We start from the raw sequence: 11,061 nt of genomic DNA on the forward strand, positions 1-11,061 counted from the left end.
TAGTCTATGGTTAGAACCATTGACTATATGAACACCTTGGTTTGAAAACTCTGTCATTTTTATTGCCGCCCCCACCTTCTGGAACTCCCTCCCTCAAAACCTCAGAGACTGCACGGACCTTCTCACCTTCAAAAAACACCTCAAAACCCACTTATTCCAGACTACTTTTAATATGTAGCCATTTTATCTTGTAGTCTTTCTATTGTTTATTGCATTGTGTTTTTACTTATTTCTTTGCCTCTGTATTTTAACTTATTGATTACGCACTGCATCTTCATCCTTGTAAAGCATCTTGAGCACTGTAAAAGTGCTATACAAATAAAATGTATTATTATTATTATTATTATTATAAAGCTGCTTGTTTTTGATGCCCTATACCTCAAATCAACCAGTTTTGATATGATTTTCAGCAGTAAACAACCATCAAGTGCTTCTCCTCAGCTCATCACAAAGCTTGTTTGTGTTCTCCCTGCTGTTAGTAAAGCGGTGACGTCGTCATCCTGCTAATCATGATGAAAACGGTTTATTCCAGTTAATTTGCCCCTCCTCACTGCTTCCCATCTTTATATAAGCCTTTTATTGCTTTATGGTGTTGTTGTTGTTTTTCTCCTTTACTTGCACTGCTGTTTGTCAGATAGCAACCTCACCTTGATCGATGTTTTTAACCAAAGCAGAATTCACATCCCTGAGGCACTCTAGACTTCCAATGTGTCTTCACATAAGCCCAAAGGATCAGTTCTTCTGTCGATCTACTCATTTAGTGAAAGGAAAACACCTTTATCTTTGTCTTACAACTAATAGACAGCAGAATTCTAAACTTAGATAAACTACAGTAGCTGAAACTGCTGAAGAAGTCAAAGCTGATTGTGACAGAAAGATGCAAAAGTATAATGTGCCAACAATGCTTTTGTTTGATTACTGTCCAGAAAGACACATTTGTGAGGGGTTTTAGTTAATCCTCCACTTCTGACCCCTAATATACCCACTACACTGCTTACACACCATCTATTGATGTCCACGCCAGCCCATACTCATTCTCATTCCACTTACACACAGTCTAGCACCAGGTGTTTCCATCCAAGCAGACCTGCTAGAACTGCATCATGTTTTTCTGCAGTCTGTGCCTTCTCCTCGCCCCTCTCTCTCTTTTCTGTTTCAGATGTCTTGGCAGTTCCTAATCTGTGGTTCGGGGCTCAATAGTCTAGGACATCTCTCTATTCTATCCTGTTCTGTTCTCCTCTTTCTATCCACTAACCCCAACCAGTCAAAGCAGATGCGGCTGCCACCTCTGAACCTGGTTAAAAGGAAGTTGATGCATGTTCATGTTGATTTGATGTGTTTTTTCTTAATTTCCTAATTTTTCTTAAAGTTGAATTGAATTACATTTTGGGTAAGGGGATATACAGTATAGAGTACAACAATATCAGAGGTTAAATTATGGAACTGCCTAAAGGATGAAATAAAACAAAGCACCAACATAAATCAATTTAAAAAGCTTTTTCGTTAGTAAGTATAGGAAAGAAGAGTAACAATTTTACCGAGGACAGCAATAATGTATAAAATGTATATCATGGTATAAAATATATTAATACTTAAACGTAATAAAAAGGTTTTTTATTAATTTAAATATTGCCACTCTAAATGTAATTGATGAAATTTGTGATGTAAAAATGAAATAGTATATTAATATTATGTACAGTACATGTCATATACATTCATGTGTATGTATGTGTATGTGTGTACGTATGTATTATATGTTTGATGTGAATTTATAAACTGTATAGAAAAAACTTGTGCAGAATATATATTGAATGTATATTGTGGAAATAGTAATATAAGTGAGGTGGTTCATAAGTTAAATATTTTTTATGTGTGATATTATGTCGAGAACCTTGTTTTGTTTTGTTGTGATGGGGTAGGTATATACAGTATATATGTATATATATATATATATATATATATAAGCTTTGCTTCAACCTACACCCTTTCGGCTGAAGGATTGGACAATTGATTGTTTGTTCTGTACTTTTTTTTTGGTTTGTAAATTCAAATTCAAGTAGTGGAGCCCAGAGTTCACACCATGATGAATCAGCTTTTAGTTGTTATGCAGCAAAGAAATGAAACCAAATGTCAGCATCAAATGGGAAAACTTTTAAATCCAAGTGAAAAGCACTCTTTTTTTTCATTTAATTGTTGATTTCAAACTCTGTTCAGTGTTGTTTTGTTTTTATTGTTTAATTGTGTTGAACTTTTTAATCATGTAAAGCATATTGAATTGAATTGCCTTGTGGATGAAATGTGCTTCACTAATACATTTGCCTTGCCTAAAGTGTCCGTATTGGCCAATAGGTGGAAGCAGAGTTCAGGGTTTAGCTGCAGGTTTTCACAGGCTGTGCTGCTGGTCCTTTCGGTCCCTGAGCACCATGCTCCATCTGAGCTCCAACCTTCACAGTGGTTGAACACAGTTTCCGCTAAACTCTGAAATTCACAGCTGTACCAGCAAAGACTCGTATTTCAGATCAAATGGTCAATGATGGGAAAAAATGTATTTTTCTTGGATTGTATGGAATTATAAAATCGCACGTGTCGTTCTTTTGAGATCTTAAAGGTCAGCAGCACTGTTTGAGAAATGAAAACATCAATTGGAAAATATGAACGCTGGATAATTATGATTGTTTTCTTTTTTAAAGTCTGTTTTAAGTCAAACCTGAGACAGTTCACATGCAGCGCTCCTTGTTGACTCACATGTCTCACAGGCCTGTCCTCGTGTAAAAACATGGCGCTGAAGGAGGGCAGCTCCACTGACGCACTGGCCACAAGTTCCAGGATTTTAAACTTCAGCTGGAGAGAAGATCAAAACAAGCAAATACATCACACATGTGAGGAATTCTCCAGCAAGATAAACGCTGACATAGTATGATTGAGATGCTATACTCACAGCGTGTAAGGTATCTATTCTCAGGGAGCCTGTTATCCTGACTGTGATTTCCCTGTAGGACGCCACATTGACTGTGCACTGGATGGGAAGAGTCAGCGTGTTTGATCGGTTCTGTGTCATCAAACAAAAGCAGGAGAAGTTAATAAGGACAAAGGGGGAGATTTATGAGGGGGTGGCTTGTTTTTGTTTAGTCTTTACCAGACGGGAGAAACGTGAAATGTCTTCTGGTGCTGCTCTGCTCTGAGCCACATGCTGAGGTGGTAAACAGTCTGTACCGTCTCTCTGAGAACAGACAGGAGAGCAGAGGCGTACAGTTACATTTAGATGCACAAGAGAACTATTCATATGTACCAAGGTTTTGAAGTTTTATTCCTAAGGAGAAGAAAATAAGTCGTTTTCTTGATAATCTTTACATCGATCCAAAAAATGTCCCAATCAATTTTTTTAATCATGTTTTTTTTAACAAATAAAAAAAAAAAAAACATTTAATTGTACTAACATAATAGAGCTTGAATGCCTGGTCACTATTGTCAGTGAACCACATAAGACGTTGTTAAACTACCTCATTTTTTTTTTCATTTTGTCTTCATTTTTTAATTGTATGTTAAGTTAAGGTTTAGTTTATTCAGACAAGGTTTTTCAGGTGTTTTCTTTTATCTTTTGACTTGTTACAGAGTTCTGCTAATCGCCTTTGATGCTTCCTTTGAAGTTTCACTTGACTTAAGTTTAATAGGAGATTTTTAAAAAATCCTGAAAAACCTTTTCTGAATAAACAAAACATTAACTTAACATACTATTAAAAAAAGAAGACAAAATGAATCTTGCTCTAACTATTACAGCAGAACTCCTCTGACGAAGACTGGCAGTTGACAGTCGAAACATGTCAGGAAATAAAAGAAATTCCTGAAAAACCTTGTCTGAATAAACGAAACCTTAACTTAACAATAAAGAATAAAAATGTTATCAATTCCCATCCTAATCAAATAACTAAAATATGGAAACAGACAATCTCAAACACATTGTTTTATGACGCTTGTTGATTTAGAGACTCCAGTTAAAAACCAACAGTGGGAGAAATCCAAGTACAGTACTACAAAACTGTGTATTCTTTCACACCCACCTCTGCCCAATAAGACCAAAGACTTGATTCTAGATTCCAATACAAGCAGCATCACTAACCTTCATGCTCAATTAGGCAGCCAAGCTTTCAGTGTAAAATAAAGATTTTTTTTCATTAGTGTTTTACATCAAAAAAAAAAATTGAAAGACACAAACTGGCAAAACTCACTTGATCTATATAGAAGTCCGATATTTGCAGGAGTTGGTTCCCATTTTTGGTCATCTCTGGGATCTCAATGCTCAGTTGCAGATCCTTCACTGGATAATATCCAAGGTTCTGAAGCTAAAAAACAATATTGAAGTGTCAGTCGTGTCTCCGAGTCATATTTTCCTGTCTATCATAGAGCTGCGGGGGTGATAATTGGGATTCTCACCTGGAAAGTGAAGTTGAAAGGAGGGCCGATGATGCCCGGCTCCTCCAATGACAACTCTGACCTGATGTCGTACCGTGTCGGATTTGAATCCCTGTCAAAGTTGTCAACACACATGCACTTAACGTGAAGATTCACACAAGAAAGTATTGTCCTTGTCTTTTTACCTATAAGCTTATTACTTAAAAAAAAAACAAAAACTGCTTTTGACCAACCTTGTGAAGAGAAGATCTGCCTCATATTTTAGGATGTAATAGATGTCATTGAAGTTGTCAGCTGTGCTCATTTCATCACCATCACTGTTGAGAGTAAGTTTGGAGTTTCAGTCAGTGGATTGGTGCATTTTACAGCTTTTTCCCCATCCTAAACTCCACCCCTATTTTCTTGGTTTAATGCATCATGTTTCGTTTCTGTATGTTCAATGTTTCTAAATGTTTTAGCGTGAAAAGGCTTTCGTCTTACACAGAGAAGCCTGATTTAATCCTATGATGTGAAAATTAGTTGTAAATATTCCACAATGTCTTAATGCTTTCAAAGGAATGTCTTTATGTAGAAAGTAAATATAAATCAAACCTGCTGGCTTCCAGAGTAATTCTCAGGTGATCCAGGAAAACAGTGCGACTGAACTCAAACTCAAGACGGAACAACACCTATCAGGGAGGTAAGGACAAAGGCAAAATTTAAACCTCCAGACACAAAGTCAGGCATCTGTTTAGACTGTAATGGTCCTGTAATAATATTGCTAAATACTGGTGCATAAAGCAGTGCATGGAGGAGAAGCAGGTTGGATGGATGAGGATGCGGCTTCCATTTCCTCTGTGTGCACGTTATGAAAACAGTGAATGTGTTTTTCTGTCTTTTAGTGGAATAAATCAAGATAATTAAACAGAATAGATGTTGTGTTTTCAAAACTCACAGGGAACAGCTGAAAAGCTGTTATATATGTTCAGTTGTTAGTGTTTATTATTGCGTCTTTTAAAACATGGTAGAGGTTCACACTGCCTGGAGAAAGAGTTTGTTAGCTTATAAAAAAAAGCTTATAAGCAAAGTTAGAACTTCTTATTATTCAACTTTAACAGAGGAAAACCAAAATAATCCTCGGCTTCTATTCAACATTGTAGCTCGGCTCACCGAAAGCCACAGTTCTGTTGAACTCTCTATTCCTGTCAACCTGAGCAGTGATGACTTCATCAATTTCTTTACTGATAAAATTCGAACATTTAGAAACAAAGCTAATGTTCCCCCTGCAGGATCGCTAAATAATTTATTCAAGGCCCATTAAAGCCTGTAAAACTGTGATAACAGCTCGAGTCACATCATTACAATTTTTTTTAATACACTACTTTTCTCCCACCTCCGTAATAGCTCTAAAATCAAGAATATCTTGGCCCAGAATGATGCTGAAAAACAATTCCATGCATTTGTTAAACTCCGTGCTAAACTCAAAACCTACGTATTTGCTAAAGCATATACCGTATAATAGCGTTAACCTAACCACTCGCAACAAAGCCCTAAACCTAAAAATAGGAACTAGAAACTAAGATTTTATAGTAGAACACCAACACTATATTCAAACACTATCCACCATCTACACATATTGTAGCTCTAATGGGTTGCAATGTGTGAAGTCCAGTCAGACAAAGTTGTGCTGGGTTGTAGCCAACCCCCGACTTCTGAACCTTGTTATATACCCATTACACTGCTCACACTGCTTACACACCATTTACACTGATGTCCACCCCATACTCATTCTCATTCCACTGTATTCCTGTATCATGTTTTTCTGCAGTCAGTGCCTTCTCCTCGTCCTTCTCTCTCTTTTCTGTTTCAGGTGTCTTGAAGCTGGAGTTGTTGGTTCACCGCTCAACTAGTCTGGGACTCTCTGATGGTCTATCTCTCTATCCTGTTCTGTTGATCCTTCTGTCCACTAACCCCAACCAGTCAAAGCAGATGGCCATCACCTCTGAACCTGGTTCTGCTGGAGATTTCTTCCTGTTAAAAGAAAATTTATACTTGGAAGTGCAAACTAGGCCCCAATAATCTAGAAAATTATTTTTTCCCCACCTAAAAACTGGATCCACTTAAGCACAAACTGCTCCATATTTGGCCCCTGAGCAAAATTGAGTTTGACACTGATTTCATAGATAGTTTTTATCTGTTATATCAGCTCATATTTGCTCCTGAAGTAAAGCGTCACTTATAAGTCTGCAATAACCTTCTGTAACTACAAGGCTTTGACCTTTGCAGACAGTGGGAAACTAATTCTACCTACTTAAAGAAAGACAGTGAGAACCAGCTGCACACAGAGACACATGCTTGTGCACAGAGTAAGACACACTGAGAGAACAACACAGGAGGTGATAAAATGGAAAGCAAAGGAGGAATCCTTAACTATATGGCAACTGTAGCCTGGAGAGGAAATTTGATTGGCAGCAGAAAGCTGAGCCTTGTTTATAGTTGTCTAAGGCGTAATGAGTTCCTGACGGACCCTGTCTGAATGTTAATGCATGCATCACAAAGTTTACTGTAGCCTTCCTCTTCCATATAGACATATCCATCCTCAGCAATCAACAGATTCAACACAAAACATAGAATTTTAGATTAATCATGGATCATGGAGAATGACTCGAGGCAAGGCAAGTTTATTTGTATAGCACATTTCATACACAAGGCAACTCAATGTGCTTTACATGATCAAAAAGTGCAACAGAAAACATTCAACAGCCTAAAATCTGTAAGAACATTAAAGTTGGCAAATGCTTTTAAAAAAATCCTCAGTAAAATAATTTAAAATCATCAACAAACACATTACATCAACAACATGACTACAATCTCCTTCTCAATCATACGCAGTAGAGAAAAAAGTGCCTTTAACTTTGATTTAAAAATGTTCACATTGGATGCTGACTTCAGCTCTGCTGCAGTTTGTTCCACTTCTTTGCAGCATAACAACTAAAAGCAGTATCACCATGTTTACTGTGAGCTCTGGGCTCCACTATCTGACCTGTGTCCATAGATCTGAGAGACCTGCTGGGTTCATACCTGACTAAGATGTCACTGATGTATTCTGGACCAAACCCATTCACACATTTATACACCAGCAGCAGAACTTTAAAGTCTATTCTGAGGCTGACTGGGAGCCAGTGGAAAGACTTTAAAACTGGACTAATGTGTTCTGACCTCTTTGTTCTGGTAAAGACCAGAGCTGCAGCGTTCTGAACCAGCTGTAGATGTTTGATGCTCTTTTGGGGGATTCCTGTCAGAAGACCATTACAATAGTCCAGTCTGCTGGAGATAAAATCTCCTGATATTTCTGAGTCATTAAACCTTTCATTCTATAGATGTTCTTTAGATGATAGAAGGCTGTTCTTGTGATAGATTTGATCTGACTGCTGAATGTCTCATCCAGCAGTTTAGTACTACCTCAATGGGACCATAGTCATCTGGGTTCAGTGATAGATATCGTTATGTGTCATCTGCGTAGCTCTGATAATAAATCTTACAGTTCAGTAAAATTTGTCCTAAAGGAAGCATATAAAGGCTAAACAGAAGAGGTCCAAGAACAGATCCCTGAGGAACCCCACAGGACATTGGTAATCTGTCAGATTCAAAGTTTTCAATGCTTACAAAATAACTTCACTCCTCCAAGTATGACTTAAACCATTGCATTACTTTTCCATTTAGTCCAACCCATGTTTGCAATACGTGCAACAAAATGGTATGATCTACAGTGTCAAATGCAGCACTTAGATCCAATGGAATGAGAACAGATACGTTTGAATGTTAAGAATTGACTCAGTTGGTTGAAGACCACCTTCTCAATGATCTTGGCTATGAATGAAAAGTTGCTGATTGGTCTATAGTTAGCCAGTATAGAGGCATCCAGTGTTCTCTTTTTAAAAAGAGGTTTCACAGCAGCTACTTTCAGGGATTTTGGTACGGTGCCTGATCGGAATGAGCAGTTAATTATCTGACACAAATCAGTGATAATTGACTTTACAGCAAATTTAAAGAAGTTTGAGGGTATTGTGTCAAGGCAACACGTTGATGGATTCAGCTGCTGAACAGTCTCCTCTATTGTTTTTGGGTTCACTGTAATAAACTAACATTGTAGTTGACTCATCCCTCAGTGGTTGAAGCTGTTCAAGCTTTTTGTGATTTTTCTGGTTTGACTCAGACTTCTTTTGTTACAGGCATACAGTACCTGCTTTCAAACCCAACTTCCTCAGATCAACCATGGACAAACATCAGAGTGAGAAGATGTCTCAATTTGGAGGTAGTAATTCATCTAAAGCTGAACGTATCACCTCTCCTCTATCATTCATTCTGACCACGGGTGGACTGGGACAAAAAAAATTGTCTTTCCGGTAAGAATTAATTGAGGTAAAAATATCGAGGTGCATATTGTATATCACCATTTGGAGAAAAAATATTGAGATATGAGTTTTGGTCCATATCGCCCAGCCCTAATGTGAACACCCTGGACACAGGGAGCTCTCAAATGTTTCGGTTATAGGAACATAGGTAGTGAAGTCCTCAAATACGGTCAGGACTCCAACCATTCACTTACTGTACAGTAGTGGACCATTTGATATGGGTGGCAGTGAAAAAAATAAGGTTTGTATGTCCTGTTATTTTATTCAGAAAAATTCCTACTGTCACTGTAATGATCATCCCTCCTGCGTTCAATGATTTGTGCCTCAAGGACCCTTGATGCACTCAACCACGCACTTACCACACATGATGCCAGTCCGCATTCGACCATGTTTGGCTGTTTTCATTTGTCAATTAACCGATTGTTGGAAATGAAAACCTTTTGAATGGCAATTTAAAGCTTTAACATCTGTTTGTGAGTAAATGTGTTTGATTTATTGAGCTGTGGGGCCTACATTATGTCTTTATTTGTCAAAATTATAATCCCCAACAGCTTAAAGTTGACCTCTAGGTCTAGGATACAAATGACTATGAGCAGCAACATCTCATAACGGACATGGTGTTTAAGCTAATGGGTCCCTCTCTGCTGCCTCTGCAATAAACTTTACAGAACTAGTCTCTCTTTACGAAGGTCAAAAGGAACTGGAAACGACAAAACACAAGTGATAACTGGCTGTTTTAAAGCCATTTTCTTTCCTCCAAATGTGGTCGGAGGTGGTTTGGCAGCAGCCCTGGCACAAAACCAGTCATGTTTAACTCTTTGCCGCATTTTTCAAATGCTCTGAACCAGAGAAGATCAATTCTGTGGCTCTGGATGCGTTTCAGGCTGAATGAATCAGTCAGTGACGTTCCAAGGCTAACTTGGTCATTTTGGTAAAGTTATTAGGGAACAGATAATTGTGGTAAGGGATGTTTTTGTTGCTTCGGTGATTATTATTTGTAATAAGTGTTTTAGTAAAAAAAAAATATATATATAATTTTTTTTCCCTCACTTTCCGGCCATCATTCCGGCTACATTCATCAGCAGTAAGTATCATTTTAAAGATCAAGAATGACTGTGGAAAACGTGAGTGAAAATGTGTAATGGTATTTAGTTACGCTGTGCTTTAAAATCAGTGTCCATCTACTCGAAATAAAATGTAATGCATTACCATAAAATGCACTGAGTAGTGCAGAGACTCATAAATTCTGTTGACATTACAAGCCAAGGGGAAAGGCTTGGATACAACAGAGCAGAACGTGACAATGAAGAACAGATGAGGAAAAGACACATGTCAGTGTGTTTTCCTCAGTCTCACCTGGTGAATCAGTATTTAACTGTGAGAAAAAGAGCATTTTCCAGCTTTGTTTGCTCGGTTTCCAGATTCAATAAAGGAAATCAACCATGTGATGTTTTTTTAGAGATTAAAGCAAAATAAGTAATCTGAATGTTTAGATTGTTCTGTGTGACAGTTGTTTTCCTAACCTTTAGGAATAACTTTATCGTGTTAATGTGGCTGTTTGATTGTCACTGAACTTTCCAGGCAAATGGCTTAGTGGGTGTCCTTAATATACACCAAAGGAGTAAAATGGTGGAAACTCATTTCTCTCTTTTAATGGACTTTAATGTAACTTTCACCCACCACAGGCTCTGCAACACAAAAGAAAAGGTAATGATGTGGCTGCTGGATGAATGCATTTCCTGTTGTGGGTCAACTGGTGTCTATTTTAACTGATGACTGACCTGTGCGAAAGTGTCTTTTCATTAGCTGTCCTGGAACTATTGTGTTTCATATACAGTACTTGTTTAGATTAATAATCCGGGGGTCCACTTGGATAAACAAAAGTCCCATTAAAAACTAACTAGCAAACACTGCAATCTGAAAGAGTGATTTTCAGCTTGACGGTACAACACTGTGCTGTGGTGTGTACAACTTTAAAAATTGGGTAATATGTGGAATTTTACAAATCACTGCATTTTTTATTTCATTAATGGAGGCCAGTGGTGGTGGTTTAAGCGTGATGGCTTATGGGTAATGTAGTAGAGTGCATTGTGTGTATGTCCCACACAGTACTCGTGCTGTACTTGACGGAGGTCTGCGCGTCTTTGTTTTCTTAAAGCAAACTTGAATATGCAGGTAGCCTGAATTAAAGACAGCTCAAGTGAAAGACTGTCTATGTGTAAATTTAGGTAGGAATAAGATTTGATTTAGAAGCTGC

General features: G+C 37.8%; 1 protein-coding gene across 1 annotated transcript in view; it reads right to left on the reverse strand.

Annotated features, from left to right (window-relative positions):
• Window positions 1-11,061, reverse strand: part of itga11a (integrin, alpha 11a) — a 75,934-nt gene that overhangs the window by 7,019 nt on the left and 57,854 nt on the right. Inside the window, exons 22-28 of the mRNA XM_028436893.1 lie at window positions 5,002-5,078; window positions 4,644-4,727; window positions 4,432-4,522; window positions 4,227-4,340; window positions 3,137-3,220; window positions 2,939-3,049; window positions 2,746-2,841 (exon numbers count right to left, since the gene is read on the reverse strand). Of these exons, the coding sequence (XP_028292694.1) occupies window positions 2,746-2,841; window positions 2,939-3,049; window positions 3,137-3,220; window positions 4,227-4,340; window positions 4,432-4,522; window positions 4,644-4,727; window positions 5,002-5,078 (657 nt within the window). The remainder of the gene's footprint in view (window positions 1-2,745; window positions 2,842-2,938; window positions 3,050-3,136; window positions 3,221-4,226; window positions 4,341-4,431; window positions 4,523-4,643; window positions 4,728-5,001; window positions 5,079-11,061) is intronic.

This window comes from Gouania willdenowi, chromosome 3, assembly GCF_900634775.1.
Source record: "Gouania willdenowi chromosome 3, fGouWil2.1, whole genome shotgun sequence".
Taxonomy (NCBI): domain Eukaryota; kingdom Metazoa; phylum Chordata; class Actinopteri; order Blenniiformes; family Gobiesocidae; genus Gouania; species Gouania willdenowi.